The 17,297-nt window shown below is 42.3% G+C and overlaps 1 protein-coding gene across 1 annotated transcript in view; it reads left to right on the top strand.

Annotated features, from left to right (window-relative positions):
* Window positions 1–17,297, top strand: part of LOC109399283 (axotactin) — a 214,532-nt gene that overhangs the window by 149,088 nt on the left and 48,147 nt on the right. The window contains exons 8-9 of the mRNA XM_062854139.1: window positions 7,456–7,740; window positions 7,852–8,576. Coding sequence (XP_062710123.1) covers window positions 7,456–7,740; window positions 7,852–8,576 — 1,010 coding nt within the window. The remainder of the gene's footprint in view (window positions 1–7,455; window positions 7,741–7,851; window positions 8,577–17,297) is intronic.

Here is a 17,297-nt window from a genome sequence, read left to right as displayed (position 1 = left end):
TAGAATTTCCTTCAATTTTCCAGAGAAATTAATTCAAGAACTCCGTCATAAAACTTCCATGGATTTCTTCCGTAATTGCTCCATGGGTTACTTTAGAAAATCCTTCGGGAGATTTTTACAGAAAATCTTCAGTAGATTCCATTTTTTAGAACATCTACCATGGATTGCTTCAGAAATTCCTCTAGAACTCCTCTCAATATTTCCTTCATAGGATCCTCTAGATTATTTTCCGTATATTGCTTCAATGGGTTTCTTCGGAAATTCCTTGATAAGTTCTTTTAGAAATCCGTACGAGAATTCTTTTACGAAATTATCCACAAATTCCTTCATAACTGCTTTCAGCGATTTCTTCACAAAATCAAAAAATCAGGAATCATTCAGAAGTTTTTTTAATGATTTGTTTAGAAAGTCTTCCACATACTCCTTCAAAAAAAATCTGGGATTAATTTGGAAATATCCCTGTAGAATCCGTCAGAAATTCTTTATAGGATTTGTTGAGAAAATCCTTTAGAAATTTCACACTGGATTTCTCGAGAATTTTCTACAAGGAATAATTCAGTTTTTTATTCAAAGATCTTTCATAAATGTTTCCAGTTGTATCTTCAGAAAGTCTCTCAGAGATTTCTTCAGAAGTTTATATAGATATTTCATCAAGGGGTTCAGAGATTTGTTTAGAAATCGCTCTAGTGGCTTCATTGGAAACTTGTACAGGAATGTGTCAAGGAATTTCTTCAAGGATTCATTCAAAATTCAGTAGGGTTTTTTTTTTCAGAAATTCTTGTATAAGGGTTCGTTCAAATATTATGTAACGCAAAGAGGGAAGGGAGGGCGTCTATACGTTTACGTTACGTTTCATACAAATGTTCAAATTTTCTCATACAAAAGTTGTTACGTGGGGGAGGGAAGGGGTCTAAGAGTGTCGAATTTTGAGTTACGTAATATTTGAATGGGCCCTAATTACTATCAATGCTTCAGGCGGGAATTCATCCAGAGAATTCTACAGGAATGCATACTAAGATTCCTTCAAGGGTTTTATTCGATATTCCTCAGAATATCTATGTCTTCTCTGTCTTCTCTGTCTTCTTTGTCTTCTTTGTCTTCTCTGTCTTCTCTGTCTTCTCTGTCTTCTCTGTCTTCTCTGTCTTCTCTGTCTTCTCTGTCTTCTCTGTCTTCTCTGTCTTCTCTGTCTTCTCTGTCTTCTCTGTCTTCTCTGTCTTCTCTGTCTTCTCTGTCTTCTCTGTCTTCTCTGTCTTCTCTGTCTTCTCTGTCTTCTCTGTCTTCTCTGTCTTCTCTGTCTTCTCTGTCTTCTCTGTCTTCTCTGTCTTCTCTGTCTTCTCTGTCTTCTCTGTCTTCTCTGTCTTCTCTGTCTTCTCTGTCTTCTCTGTCTTCTCTGTCTTCTCTGTCTTCTCTGTCTTCTCTGTCTTCTCTGTCTTCTCTGTCTTCTCTGTCTTCTCTGTCTTCTCTGTCTTCTCTGTCTTCTCTGTCTTCTCTGTCTTCTCTGTCTTCTCTGTCTTCTCTGTCTTCTCTGTCTTCTCTGTCTTCTCTGTCTTCTCTGTCTTCTCTGTCTTCTCTGTCTTCTCTGTCTTCTCTGTCTTCTCTGTCTTCTCTGTCTTCTCTGTCTTCTCTGTCTTCTCTGTCTTCTCTGTCTTCTCTGTCTTCTCTGTCTTCTCTGTCTTCTCTGTCTTCTCTGTCTTCTCTGTCTTCTCTGTTTTCTCTGTCTTCTCTGTCTTCTCTGTCTTCTCTGTCTTCTCTGTCTTCTCTGTCTTCTCTGTCTTCTCTGTCTTCTCTGTCTTCTCTGTCTTCTCTGTCTTCTCTGTCTTCTCTGTCTTCTCTGTCTTCTCTGTCTTCTCTGTCTTCTCTGTCTTCTCTGTCTTCTCTGTCTTCTCTGTCTTCTCTGTCTTCTCTGTCTTCTCTGTCTTCTCTGTCTTCTCTGTCTTCTCTGTCTTCTCTGTCTTCTCTGTCTTCTCTGTCTTCTCTGTCTTCTCTGTCTTCTCTGTCTTCTCTGTCTTCTCTGTCTTCTCTGTCTTCTCTGTCTTCTCTGTCTTCTCTGTCTTCTCTGTCTTCTCTGTCTTCTCTGTCTTCTCTGTCTTCTGTGTCTTCTGTGTCTTCTGTGTCTTCTCTGTCTTCTCTGTCTTCTCTGTCTTCTCTGTCTTCTCTGTCTTCTCTGTCTTCTCTGTCTTCTCTGTCTTCTCTGTCTTCTCTGTCTTCTCTGTCTTCTCTATCTTCTCTGTCTTCTCTGTCTTCTCTGTCTTCTCTGTCTTCTCTGTCTTCTCTGTCTTCTCTGTCTTCTCTGTCTTCTCTGTCTTCTCTGTCTTCTCTGTCTTCTCTGTCTTCTCTGTCTTCTCTGTCTTCTCTGTCTTCTCTGTCTTCTCTGTCTTCTCTGTCTTCTCTGTCTTCTCTGTCTTCTCTGTCTTCTCTGTCTTCTCTGTCTTCTCTGTCTTCTCTGTCTTCTCTGTCTTCTCTGTCTTCTCTGTCTTCTCTGTCTTCTCTGTCTTCTCTGTCTTCTCTGTCTTCTCTGTCTTCTCTGTCTTCTCTGTCTTCTCTGTCTTCTCTGTCTTCTCTGTCTTCTCTGTCTTCTCTGTCTTCTCTGTCTTCTCTGTCTTCTCTGTCTTCTCTGTCTTCTCTGTCTTCTCTGTCTTCTCTGTCTTCTCTGTCTTCTCTGTCTTCTCTGTCTTCTCTGTCTTCTCTGTCTTCTCTGTCTTCTCTGTCTTCTCTGTCTTCTCTGTCTTCTCTGTCTTCTCTGTCTTCTCTGTCTTCTCTGTCTTCTCTGTCTTCTCTGTCTTCTCTGTCTTCTCTGTCTTCTCTGTCTTCTCTGTCTTCTCTGTCTTCTCTGTCTTCTCTGTCTTCTCTGTCTTCTCTGTCTTCTCTGTCTTCTCTGTCTTCTCTGTCTTCTCTGTCTTCTCTGTCTTCTCTGTCTTCTCTGTCTTCTCTGTCTTCTCTGTCTTCTCTGTCTTCTCTGTCTTCTCTGTCTTCTCTGTCTTCTCTGTCTTCTCTGTCTTCTCTGTCTTCTCTGTCTTCTCTGTCTTCTCTGTCTTCTCTGTCTTCTCTGTCTTCTCTGTCTTCTCTGTCTTCTCTGTCTTCTCTGTCTTCTCTGTCTTCTCTGTCTTCTCTGTCTTCTCTGTCTTCTCTGTCTTCTCTGTCTTCTCTGTCTTCTCTGTCTTCTCTGTCTTCTCTGTCTTCTCTGTCTTCTCTGTCTTCTCTGTCTTCTCTGTCTTCTCTGTCTTCTCTGTCTTCTCTGTCTTCTCTGTCTTCTCTGTCTTCTCTGTCTTCTCTGTCTTCTCTGTCTTCTCTGTCTTCTCTGTCTTCTCTGTCTTCTCTGTCTTCTCTGTCTTCTCTGTCTTCTCTGTCTTCTCTGTCTTCTCTGTCTTCTCTGTCTTCTCTGTCTTCTCTGTCTTCTCTGTCTTCTCTGTCTTCTCTGTCTTCTCTGTCTTCTCTGTCTTCTCTGTCTTCTCTGTCTTATCTGTCTTCTCTGTCTTCTCTGTCTTCTCTGTCTTCTCTGTCTTCTCTGTCTTCTCTGTCTTCTCTGTCTTCTCTGTCTTCTCTGTCTTCTCTGTTTTCGTTGTCTTCTCTGTCTTCTCTGTCTTCTCTGTCTTCTCTGTCTTCTCTGTCTTCTCTGTCTTCTCTGTCTTCTCTGTCTTCTCTGTCTTCTCTGTCTTCTCTGTCTTCTCTGTCTTCTCTGTCTTCTCTGTCTTCTCTGTCTTCTCTGTCTTCTTTGTCTTCTCTGTCTTCTCTGTCTTCTCTGTCTTCTCTGTCTTCTCTGTCTTCTCTGTCTTCTCTGTCTTCTCTGTCTTCTCTGTCTTCTCTGTCTTCTCTGTCTTCTCTGTCTTCTCTGTCTTCTCTGTCTTCTCTGTCTTCTCTGTCTTCTCTGTCTTCTCTGTCTTCTCTGTCTTCTCTGTCTTCTCTGTCTTCTCTGTCTTCTCTGTCTTCTCTGTCTTCTCTGTCTTCTCTGTCTTCTCTGTCTTCTCTGTCTTCTCTGTCTTCTCTGTCTTCTCTGTCTTCTCTGTCTTCATTGTCTTCTCTGTCTCTCTGTCTTCTCTGTCTTCTCTGTCTTCTCTGTCTTCTCTGTCTTCTCTGTCTTCTCTGTCTTCTCTGTCTTCTCTGTCTTCTCTGTCTTCTCTGTCTTCTCTGTCTGAATTTGAATGTTCTTAAAGGAAAGTTTTGCATATTCAACAATTTTGTTAGTCCTACAGAGACTTCTTCGAAAATTCTTCCTTCTCCAGTTTGTTCAAGGATTCCTCATGAAATTCCTAAAAGTTTCTTTTTAGAAATTGCTTTTGCGATTCTATCTGAAATATCTCGTAGGATTCGTTCAAAGATTTCAGCAGGAGTTGTTTCAGATTTTCTTCCAGGGTTTTTTTTTTTCAGAAATTGCCCAAAAAAATAATGGAACATTTGTTGAAAGATTTCTTGAAGGAATTCTCAAGAAATTAATGGAGTATTGTATGAAGGAATTCCACAAAAATTACTGTTTCAACTTTTGAAGATTCGAGAAGTTTTTTAAAATTTTTTGGAGAGATTCCTAAACAAAAATATCTGAAGAAATTTCTGAAGTTATTTCTGGAGGAATTAGCGAATGAATGCATGAGAGAATACTCTAAGAAACTTCTTAAAATACCTTATAAATTCATCAGAAAAAAAAATATGAGAAACCTATGGAAAAATCTTGAGAAAATTTTAGTGGGATTTCCATAGTGAAATTTTTACAGGAATCTCTTGAAAATGTCTAAGGAAATTATTGCAGAAGTTGCCGACAAAAGTAGTGGTGGAATTCTTGAAGAAAATCCTCAACAAATATCTGTGGGACTCCTGTACAATATTCTGGAAGAAACCTTGGAATGTATGGAAATGGTTTTGAAGATATTCTTAGAAGAATTATTTTTTCCAAGTTCTTAGGGGATTGATACACAAAATTTGATGAGAAATTTCCGAAAGAAATCTAGCATAGACAAAAATACCTGGAGCAATTCTTTAGAGAATCACTAAAAAAAATATTATAAAATGATTTTTTGAAGAAATCTGTCAAAGAACTGCAAAACCTGAAGAAATAACTAAAGAAATCCATGGACACCATAAGGATGAGCTAGCTTAAATTGAATTTAATTCGTTCCAAAACTTCGGTTCTTGACTCATGGGATTATGATTTCGCATTCAAATGTTGCGCATAAGATAATAATTCCGAATCATGCACTGATTGACAAACGGCGCTCGAGTGTGCGCAAGAAATTTTCTTTGAATTTGTTATGGATTCCAAGGATTTTTCAGCTTCGGAAATTGAATCAGCATGTTTCTCGTAATTTTATTTATTTTTTATTTCTTTTTATTGATGAATTTTAACAAGTGCTACTTCTTCACACTCTCTAAGAGTGAGGCAAGCAAATAATAATGCAATAATGTCTCCAGAAATCCTGCCATAGAAAAATTCTTGGCTGATCCGTGAAGCGAGTCTTACTAAGAAAACTTGGTAGGAATCGCATCACGATTCAGATAATAATGCTTCTTTAAATTTTTACAGTAATTTCAACAGATTCGGAAATTTATTCGGCATATTTGTAGTAATTTTTCGTAAAATACCGATAATAATTTCTCTCGAGTTATTCTATTAGTTCTTCTTATATTGTTTCTGATGAGTATAAACACTAAGCTAAAAAATCAAGTGGAAGGCCGGGGGTATTTCTTCGAGAAGGTTATCTGGGAAACATCTTTGTAAATGTTTCAAGAATTTCTCTAGGAATTTGGCAATGTAAACCATGCCTACAGAAATGAATCCTAAAATTCTGTAATAGTTTTCTAAATAACAACCAAATAAAGATACAGTCAATAATCCTTCTTTTAATTCTGCAAGATTTAAAGTTTACCTGCAGTTTTTTGAACATGTTCCCATGAACCTTATTGTATAACAGTTCCTACAAAAAATGTTCTCGACAAGAATACTTGTCAAAATCACAGCCATGTTTGTTCTGTTCTAAAAAAAAACGTCTCAAATTAAAAAAAATAAACATGAGTTATTTTAGATAGAAAATTCTTAATGGTTAAACAAATAAAATCAGGAAAAACTAAAAAATAATAAGAAAAATATAGTGAAAACTGTTTAGAAAGATTCCCAGGGAATGCATCCTTGGATATCCTGAAGAATTTCACCGGTTGCCTTCTGAAAATATCTGTAAGAAAATTCCAGTAAGAATTCCAGGCGTCTTCGTAAAAAATCTGTTTTTTAGGAAAATGGAGATGGAACATTGCACGATTTAGGTATTTCCATTTTGCATCACGTTGTCCCGGGTTGTCTATGATTGAACTTGTGTGATACTAAAGCAATCAACGGGTGAACCGACCAATTTGGAAACTTTCTGCTTTTTACAACTGAGAACGAATAACAAAATAGCACCTAAGATTCTAGGAATAAATACCAATTATTTTAAAGATGCCACGTGTCGGTTTAAAAGAGAACCCTATCTTACCATCTACTTGTCGACGTACTTAATTAAGAACTCATTTTTCAAAGATTGGCTCTCTTGCTGGTACACACCAACTTCAAAATCAAAGACAAAACACCTTACTATCAACCCTTTGACACCGCATCGACCGAAGCTTTGCTATCCGGTTGCCTATAGTGTGTTAAATGCCAAACTTTGTCTATTCAAAACAGATTGCTTATCTATAAAGGACATCGAGATTGAAAACTTGTGAAGTCCCTTAGGGAGTAATTCGAATTAATCTGGGTCCTGCTTCGCACGGTTCAGGCAGCATCCGAGATAAAATAAATGTGTTTGGAAGGTGTAAGGTTATGACAAAACAAGGGAAATAGTTGGTTTTGAATCTGAGAACTTTAAATGTAAAATGTGGAGTATATAGGGTAGAAGCTTCAGTTTTGGCCAGCCCGGAGTTTTGGCCATAGTGCGGTATTCAGCCTGTTACGATCTAAATCGGTATAAATTTATTTTTTACTAGAAGATTTTAATAAAATAATATGATTACAGCTGTGAAAACCATACATTTTGATTGAAAACTGAAAGAAAAAAATAATTTTCCTTAAAAAATCGGCTCCCATATATCCATTTTGGCCAGAGTGCTTCTAATTTGGCCACTCCCATAAGAAATACACGTGATTGGCCAAAATAGAAACCAAAGCTGAGAATGGCCAAAACTGCGGCAAAGCTTCTATTTTTGGCCAGTGCCACTTTTAATACAAAAATCAAGTATCAGTTTGATTTCTGCATTTTTCTAATAAAGTATAGATCGAAACCTTTCATTTAACACATTGGTAGTTTTCATTGGATTATTGGTTATTTTTATAAAAATAATTTCCCTTAGACTGGCCAATACCGGTGCCCGCACCCTATCACTAATCAATTACTCAGCAGGTTTCTTCGAACGTATGAAAGCTTTCCAAACTGTACGTGCAACTCCATGCCTCAAGTACGATGTAAAATTTTCTCAATTTCCCATCCCTTCGCCCAGGTCTCAGCTCCGAGGAAAAACTACACGGCGTCAAGTACATAATCGAGTCATTTGTCGGCTGCATCCGCAACGTGGTCCTCAGCTCCGGCAAGGCGGCATCGGACCTGCTGCCCATCACGCCCCTCATCGCGACCAAACACGAAAACGTGAAGGAAGGCTGTCGCAACAAATGCCACTCCCGGCAGAACCTGTGCTTCCCGGGATCCCGCTGCGTCAACCACTACTACGACATTTCGTGCGACTGCTTCGGGACCAAGTACGAGGGCGAACACTGTGATATCTATAGTGAGTATAGACTAGCGCTCTGGCACTCTGATGCTGATGAAGGACGAAGGCGGCCTGACCGCACCATTTAATCATTTTCTAATTATCCAATTTCATCCCGTCCCAAAACAGCCGCAACAGTATTAACGCTGCGAGGTTCGAGCTACGTATCGTACCGGATCTACGACTGGAAGGACCGCGTTCACTCGCCCGTCACACGCATCAGTTTGATGTTCAAAACGAACTACGACGACTCGGCGCTGTTCTACGCCAGCGGGGAATCCCTCAAACCGCAGTATATTGCAGCCTCCATCAAAAACCACTCGGCGTACATCGAGATGGATTTCGGCGATGGCGTCATGACGGCGGTGCTCGGCCAGGATCTCACCAAGCACTACTGGCACAATCTGACAATTTATCACGAAAACAATCAAGTCACGGCCATTCTGGATGACCACATGAAAATCCTCGACATCCCCGGAGTCATCCACAATCTGCTCTTCGATCCGGAAATCTACTTCGGCGGTGGCCCCAACCTGTCCAAGCGCAAGGGTCTCGCTTCGAACAACAACTTCGTCGGTTCGCTCAAGTACGTTTTCTACAACGACGTTTCGGTGCTGTTCGAGCTGAAAAAGGCCAACCCCAAGGTGCACTACATCGGCGTGCTGGAGGAGGAATTCCGCGAAATCGAGGTCGACGTCATCCCAATCACCTTTTCCTACGCCAAATCGCACATCTGGTGGCCGCTGAGCACCAAAGATACGCTGAATCTCAAGTTCGACTTCAAGAGTAGCAAACCGTCGGCCGTGTTGGCTTACAGCGAAGTGAAAACAGACGACGCCATCGGATACTGGGAGGTGAGTGTGTTTTTGGGGGTGGGCTCCCTTTGGGGAGTTTTCTGTCAATTATAAAATGGAAGTCAATGAGGCAGAAATGGAATTTGTTTGGGTGAAGCGCCGGTTGGAACATTAAACCCCAAGCGGGCAATTTAACCAGCATACATGGCAGGAATTGGTGTAGCTAGGATTTACTTTCTTGAGGGGCGCCACGGAAACATGGCAGGCATTGGTGTAACTAGGATTTACTTTCTTTGTGGGGCGCCATGGAAGACCTATTTATGGGACAGTACATAATGAATGATCAACCCAAGAATTGGCTCACTAGGTAGCGCAAACATTGCATATGGGCGCGGATTATGAGGCCAAATTCAAATGTGAAGTTGGAGTCTTCGGTGCAGTTGTTCATTGCTAATATTCCGGCTCAGTAAAGGGTTACAAAGATGGCGTCTTCAATAAAATCATTCATTTACTTATAAGAACCATGTGTTCAAAAGATTTACAGTAGAAAATTACCACACTAGATGGTTTTTATGATCAATGTATAGCACAGATATCTTGGTCTACAAATAAGATCTCCTGCATGGATTTATCTAAGAAAATATTCAGCAATTCTTTTCGATTATTGTCCTTCAGGTATCAGTATGTCGGTTTCAGCAACTTACTTTCGAGTATTCTTCAGGGATTTGCTCAAGGATTTTTTCTGGAATATATTTCGGTATTCCGCTCAGAATTTTGCCTCGGATTCCTTCTAATATTCTTCTAAGAACGCCTCCCGCAATTTTTTCAGAAGTTTCCAAAGGGATTCTTCTCGGAGCTCCTTCAGGCATTTATTTACAAATTTACATGATTTTCCGTCAAGATTTTCATCAGGGAATCCTAGCGGTAATTCTTTAGAGATTCCCTTATGGATTTATTCCTACATGTTTCCAGAGATTTGTTCTGCAATTTCCGCCGATATTCTTTTTGAGTTTCTTTCTTGGCATCCTAGTTTGATCCCTCCTGGGTTTCCTTGAGGAATTTCTATAAGAATTCCTCAAGTATATTTTTCCCTGGAAATGCTTTTGGAACTGCTCTCAAGCTCCTTCCATTGATTTCTTCCGAGATTTCTGCCGGGAATCTTTCAGAGATTTCTCCCATGCCCATCAATTATTTTCGTTATTTCTTAAAAGGTTTCTACCAAGATGTCGTCCTACTTCTTTCACGAAATATTTCCGAGAGTCCATCAAGGGATCCCTCCCAAAATTTAATCAGAGATACTTTCAAGGATTCTGTCCGAGTTTCTTATACATATCTTCCGCGATTCCTTTTAGCATTCCTTTATTATATTTTCCCGGGATTCCTTTAGGATTTTTTGGCCTACTGTCGGCATTCTTTAAGGTATTCCTTCAAAATCTCGTTTGAGAATCCCTCCTATTTTTTCAAGGATTTTTTTTCGGTGATTACCGCCGAGATTCCTTCATTAATTTCTTTTGAGTTTTTTTTATTGTGCCTGGGTTTCCGACAACAATACCTTTGGTGGTTCCATCCTCAAGGCAGAAATCTGCCAAATGTAGGATAACGTGCCTCTGAAGCTGGCCTTCTGATACCTGATTCCTCTCTAAATCCCTTCAGAGATTTCTCCCTGGAATTCTTCATTGATTTCTTCCGAGATTCTTTTATAATTTTTTCCGACATTTATCTTTGGAGCGATTCACTCGGGAATCCTTAATTAATCCTTTCCCGGGTTATCTTGCGTGATTTCTACCTGGCATACTTCAGGGATTACTTACGGAATTTCTTTAGGAATTCTTTATCGTTTATTTATCCCGGGATTTTCTCATAGATTTTTACAGGGCTTCCTTTAAAGATGCATCTTGAGATATACCCGGAGATTCTTTCAAGGAATCCTTCTGCGATTCATTTATTGATTTCTTCAGGACTTCTGGTGGAGTTCGTTCAACTATTCCTCCGAAGATTCATTTTAAGATTTCCTTTGAGAGTTCCTCCTAGATTTTTTCGAAGATCCCCGTTGTAACCTAACCAAGTGTTCAAAAAGAAATTCTTGTGATCGTCTAGGTTTTCAAGTTCCGAGAGTCTGCAGTGCCCAGGTTGATATGTAGGTGTTCCGGTAGATAGGTATGTTCTAGGTTCAGTGCAGTAAGAAGACGTTTACACCATAAAACACTGACAACTCATTTATTACACACTACATTACACGTTTATTCACACTACAGACAATACATTTATTTAACTTGTAATTACATTTGAAAAAGGGGCTGGATTTAAGTTGATCCTAACGACTTAGTGATTAGATTTAGAATGAAGAACCTGGACGATCTTTAACAGTTTAAAAATGGAGCATCTGTGGAATTCAGGTACTCCACGCGCCAATTATGCATGGCGTTCAGTATCTCCATATCTATCTCACGCATTCTGCGGTCATCTCACTCTCTAAACAGATTGGTAGCCCTTGGTATCTGTTGGCTTACTAGTTGATTAAGGTAAATTTGAATTGCTACTTAAACTAAAACACAAACAAATTAAAACTTAGTCCTAGTTAAAAACTGTTATACAAAAAAGACACAAATTTGATCATCACTATGAACAGCTTGAACACTCATACAACACAAACTTTGTATACATCGATAACACAGATAAGCATTAGGCACAATAGATAGCCAGCAAAACAACCGGCAGTTAGTAGCCAACCTATCGTAAGGCAATAAAGATATCGTTCTAGATCGTCGCGCGTTTCAACAATAAAAAGGATTTTTCGCTAATTTCTAATCGCTTCCAAATAAAGTGTATTATTTTGTGCTAAAAAGACGATCGTGTAGTGAATCTCGCAAGGAAGAAGTGCCAATGCCAAGTTTCTAATAGTTCGCCTAATAGTGATTGCATTGGAAGAAGAAATCGCGGTCTGTGAGCCTAAACCAACCCACGAACCAGGAATAACGATCATCATTTTATGGTGCCGTGACCAGGATCGGTTGGAAAAGGCCATATTTCGTTCTGTTCTTGTGGATAAAAGGCTGGTCAGAGGACATCTTGGAGCAACGGATTGCTAGTTAAACGGTTGCTAACGGGCATAGAATTTGTGTTCCGTTCACCGAATTCAAAGTAATCCTTCCCGTCGTACTCGCCGTACATCTATTTGTACCATCTTGTCGTGCGACGAGGGAGAGATTTGTTGCAGTAATTAATTATCATACAAGGCCTGTATTGCCCAGGCCACGGGTGAGTGGCTCTCCTACATTCTCTCCTAAGCCCGCTGGTGCTCTTTAGATTGTTTTTTGGTTTCGTTCTCGTACGACGGCTGGTTGCTACACTGCACGATACAACGATACTGGGGAGGCTGCGCGACTGGACGGAGTTCGAGGCTGCGCGCATTCATTAATTGATTCGGTTGCATCGAACGGTGTATTGCCCGGCCTATTGTTGACAGGCCTCAGGAGTTCACAACCTTCGATAGTTCCTGTGGATAGTTGGACGGCAGCGATATTCTACATCTGGTGTACGTGGTTTGGATCAGCTGCTGCACCGTGACGTCACACTTTGCGAAGGGAAACTAATGCGACTAGACGGCTCACGCTTCAGGAGAGTCTATCAATCTACATCCGAGGTCAGTGATATTGAACCCTTTCTGTTATTTGGGAATACATTTGGATTCGAGGCGCATTTTGTACAAACATACAAGGCCTGTTGTTGACAGGTACCAGGTTAGTACCTGTCCAAACTTCCGTTACCTTAAAGCCAGTGCTATTTTGGATTTTCTTTCCTATTTTTGGATATCGCACGGTTACTGGAGTCTCCCATTGTCGGAGAAATATTGCTGCAACACAGTCTGCATTGCTAGTTGCACTATACAAAATTTTTGGCGAAGCCTCAACTCGACGTACGACGACGATCGAATCAGGGTATATTACTGCACGGGGGCCGGCGCAAGCTGCATATTTTGATTACAAGGCCTATTAGAGACAGGCCTCAGGTGAGTACCTGTCCAAAAGCCTCACGTGGAGAGTAGCAGTGCTTCTTGGTCGGTTTTCATTTTTTCATTCTCGGTCCTCATCGATCGTACGTCGACTTGCTGTGCTGGTAGTGGTTGTGGGAAATGACGGAGAAGAAAATTAAAGAGAAAATCAAAAAGCGGGAGCGCATTGCCGCATCATTAAAGCGGCATGCGCTATTTCTGGGTAGTTTCGTTCCGGATGTCCATACGGGGGAAGTTCAGTCGAGGCTGGATAAAATCGAAACTAAATTTGAAGAGTTTGAGGAGGTTCAGGAAGAGATTGCGGAATTGGATGTAGAAGGGAATTACGAGGAAGACTGTAGTACGGCCTATGAAGAGTTTGAAAGGTTGTACTATCGGTTACGGGCTGCGTTGCTGGCAAAACTGGAACCGGAACCTACGGCGGTGGATTTGAACAACACAATACGGAACGGTCAAGCATTGGGAGCTCACACTGGCGTTCGTTTACCGCAGATTTCGCTACCGGAGTTCGACGGCGACTACAAGGGGTGGTTGTCTTTCAAATCAACGTACGTGTCGCTGATCCACGAGTCTGGGGAGCTCAATGATGTTCAAAAATTTCATTACCTCAAATCTGCGCTGAAGGGGGAAGCAGCGAAGCTCATTGAATCGCTCACGCTCACCAATGAAAACTATCCGATCGCTTGGAGCACGATCACGAAGCGGTACTCCAATGAGTATCTGCTCAAGAAGCGGCATCTGCAGGCACTAATGGAGTACCCAAAGGTGGAGAAGGAGTCGTCAACTGCCATTCACGCGTTAGTGGATGAGTTTGAACAGCGGTTGAAGATCTTGAAGCAGCTAGGAGAAAAGACCGACGATTGGGGAGCAATGATCGTTCATTGGATGTGTTCTAAGTTGGACATGAAGACGCTACAGCTCTGGGAGGACCACGCAGCGTCAACGAAGGATCCTACGTTCGCAATTTTAGTGAGTTTTCTAGAAAAGCGGACAAGAGTGTTGGAAGCGGTTTCATCGAACGTCGAAGTGAGGAGCAGCTCACAAAAGGTGGAAGTTAGGCGACAGAAGGTCATTGTGCATTCGGCTACGGAAGGTGAAAGGGGTGGTTCTGCATGCTGTTGTTGCGGGGAATCGCATTTCTTGGGACGGTGCGGCAAGTTTACTAAAATGACTTTGAAGGAAAGGTTGCAGTTTGTGAATGCCAAACGATTATGCAGCAATTGTCTAAAATCTGGCCACTGGGTACGCGATTGTAGTTCAAAATTCAGCTGCCGGGACTGCAGCAAGAGGCACAATTCACTGATTCATCCAGGGTTTCCTTTGAGTAGTAGCGGGTCCGACAGAAACGATCATCCGATCGGCAAGCCGGAGAGCAAACGAAACGAGAAGGCGATCTCTGCAAACCTGGCTACTAATGAGACGGAAGACGATGAAGGAGAGAACGACGAACATGGCGCGGTCGGAACATACAACGTAGGGGCCAAGTTCGGCAAAATTTCAAGTGTTCTACTCTCCACGGTGGTATTGGTCATACGCGATCAGCAAGGAGGAAAACAGTTGGCTCGCGCATTGCTAGACAACGGATCTCAAGCCAACATCATAAGCGAACGACTTGCTGGAATGCTGAATTTGAAACGGCGGACGATAAACGTACCGATAAGTGGCATCGGTGAATCGGAAACACGAGCAAGATTCATGGTAAGCACTGCCGTGAGCTCACGGGTTCAGGACTTCTCAGTGGGGATGGAATTTCTAGTTCTGCAAAAGGTTACTTCAAATTTGCCATCGACGCACGTGTCGATAACGCACTGGAAGCTTCCAAACGACATTCAGCTGGCAGATCCAGACTTCAATACCAGCAACAGAATCGATCTCTTGATTGGAGCGGAACACTTCTACAGATTCTTCTTCGAAAGGGAAATGAAGCGAATGTCTTTAGGACCGGGAATGCCTATGCTGATCAACTCAGTATTCGGATGGATTGTGTCTGGGAAGGTCTCAGAAACAGCAAACAAAACAATTACCTGCTGCGTAGCGGCAACTCCGGATTGTTTGGAAACACAACTGCAAAAATTTTGGGAGGTTGAAAGCAACGAGGATCGGCCACCATGGTCGAAAGAGGAGCAGGACAGCGAAGATCATTTTCTTCGAACTTTCAGTCGCACGGAGGACGGCCGATACGTAGTGCGATTACCAAAACACGTCAATTTCCATCAAATGCTAGGAGATTCTCGTTCAGTAGCGTTAGCAAGGTTCAAGAACCTGGAAAAGCAGTTAGAACGGAACCCAGAGATGCGTCTACAATACAATGCATTTATGCAGGAATACTTAACTCTTGGTCATATGAGGGAAGTAACTGAAGAGGAACTTCTAAAGGAGACAGGCGCAACGATTCCGAAAAGAGAGTATTATTTGCCCCACCATGCCGTGCTTAAGGAATCCAGCACTACAACTAAAGTTCGCGTGGTTTTCGACGGCTCCGCCAGCACGGACAGCGGCTACTCGCTGAACGACGCTCTGCTAAAGGGTCCTGTGGTTCAAGATGAGCTCCTCAGCCTTCTTCTGCGATTCCGGAAGCATGAAGTGGCACTAGTTGGCGATGTCGAGAAGATGTACAGACAGGTGCGTGTACATAATGACGATACCGGATTGCAGCGCATCTTTTTTCGGTTTTCTCCTGATGAACCTGTAAAGGTTTTTGAATTATCAACGGTCACATACGGATTGACACCTTCATCGTTCTTGGCTATACGTGCACTGCATCAACTCGCAGTAGATGAAGGCAATGAATACCCAGAGGCTGCTAACGCTATCGTGTACGATTTTTATGTGGATGACTACATCGGTGGAGCACCCAGCATAGACGAAGCCATTCAGCTTCAAACGGACCTCGACTGTCTTATGAAGAAAGGAGGATTTTCTCTACGCAAATGGTGTTCTAATCGTCCAGAAGTCCTTGCAGCTATTCCCCCCGATCAACTAGGAACAAATTTGTCGATTTCTTTCGAAATTAGCCCGGATGAAAAGGTGAAAACTCTGGGAATCACTTGGGAACCCGGTACGGACCAACTACGATTTATTTTCGACGCACCACAGTGCGAGCAAGTTTGGACAAGACGAAACATTCTCTCATCTATTGCCAAACTTTTCGATCCTCTGGGATTGATATCACCAGTGATTATAGTAGCTAAAATGCTGATGCAAGAGCTCGCATTACTCAACTCTGGATGGGATGCGCCAGTTCCAGCGGACATAGAGAGAAAGTGGGAGGCGTTCTATTCTCATCTGGATAAAATTTCCGAGCTGCGTATTAGCCGATTTGCATTTGTTTCAAATTGGATAGATGTCCAATTTCATTGTTTCGCTGACGCTTCCACATTGGCTTACGGTGCGTGTTTATACGTGCGAACGACCAATGAAGCTGGAAATGTTCGAATTGAACTCATCGCATCAAAATCTCGCGTCGCTCCACTGAAGAGACTGACGCTGCCGCGACTTGAGCTTTGCGCTGCCAAGGAAGCAGCCATATTGCATTCGAAGGTAATCAAAGCCCTGTCTTTGGAAAACGTCCGCTCGATTTTCTGGACTGACAGTACAATTGTCTTACACTGGCTACGAGCTCCACCAAACTCATGGCAGACCTTCGTGGCCAACAGAGTATCGACGATTCAGACTAACACACATGCACATTCTTGGAGACATGTGTCAGGGAAAGAAAATCCAGCTGACCTAGTGTCCCGCGGAATGGCGATCGAGGAATTTCTGAATAGTCAGTTGTGGAAACAAGGACCTCCATGGCTGCGTAATAGTGAAGATACCTGGCCCAGTGCAGCCGAGGACTACAATCATCACGAAGAACAGTTAGAAGTTCGCAAAACTGTTCATAAAGTTACAGTCGCCGATGCTCCCAATGAACTGTTCAGTCTTCGCTCTTCCTTGCTGTCATTGCTTAGGATCGTTTCATACTGTCGCAGGTTTGCGTACAACTGTCGAAACCCAAACAACAGAAAACGTTCAGCAACTCTGGATCCTGAAGAATTACAGGCTGCAAAAATGGTGTTGACGCGGATTGCCCAGAGTGAAAGATTTCCGGACGAACTTAAAACACTGCAGCAATATCGGCGAGTCGACAACAAATCCAGCTTGAAAAGACTCTACCCATTTCTAGATGTCGACGGTGTCCTCCGAGTTGGAGGGCGTCTACGCTTGTCACAAGAAGCCTACACAGTTAAACATCCTGCTGTTCTACCGAATAATCATCCCTTCACGGATTTGGTTATCCGCTTCTTCCATTGTCAAAATTTCCATAGCGGACCCCAACTCACGTTGTCCGAAATACGACAGGAGTTTTGGCCCATACATGGCAAGCGCGTCGTCAACACTGTACTTCGGAAATGTGTTCAATGTTTTCGAGCCAACCCAATTCCGATTCAACAGCCAATGGGACAGCTACCGGCCAGTCGTGTTCGCCCTGGACGACCATTCTTGATAACCGGTGTAGATTATTGTGGGCCATTCTACTTGAGACCGTCACGTCGAAATGCAGCTCCTCAAAAGGTTTACATTGCAGTATTTGTTTGTTTCACAACAAAGGCGATGCACCTTGAAATCGCGGGCGACCTATCTACCGCTGCCTTTCTCTCTGTATTAAGAAGGTTCATAGGTTATCGAGGAGTCCCTGCCGAAATACACTCGGATAATGCCAAGAACTTCTCGGGGGCTTGCAACGAACTCAAATCTCTCTACGACATGCTGAATAACCCGAACAG

This window comes from Aedes albopictus, chromosome 2 (genome assembly GCF_035046485.1).
Source record: "Aedes albopictus strain Foshan chromosome 2, AalbF5, whole genome shotgun sequence".
Taxonomy (NCBI): Eukaryota; Metazoa; Arthropoda; class Insecta; order Diptera; family Culicidae; genus Aedes; species Aedes albopictus.
Note: the sequence above shows the minus strand (reverse complement) of the source record. Positions and strands in the feature narration are given on the sequence as shown.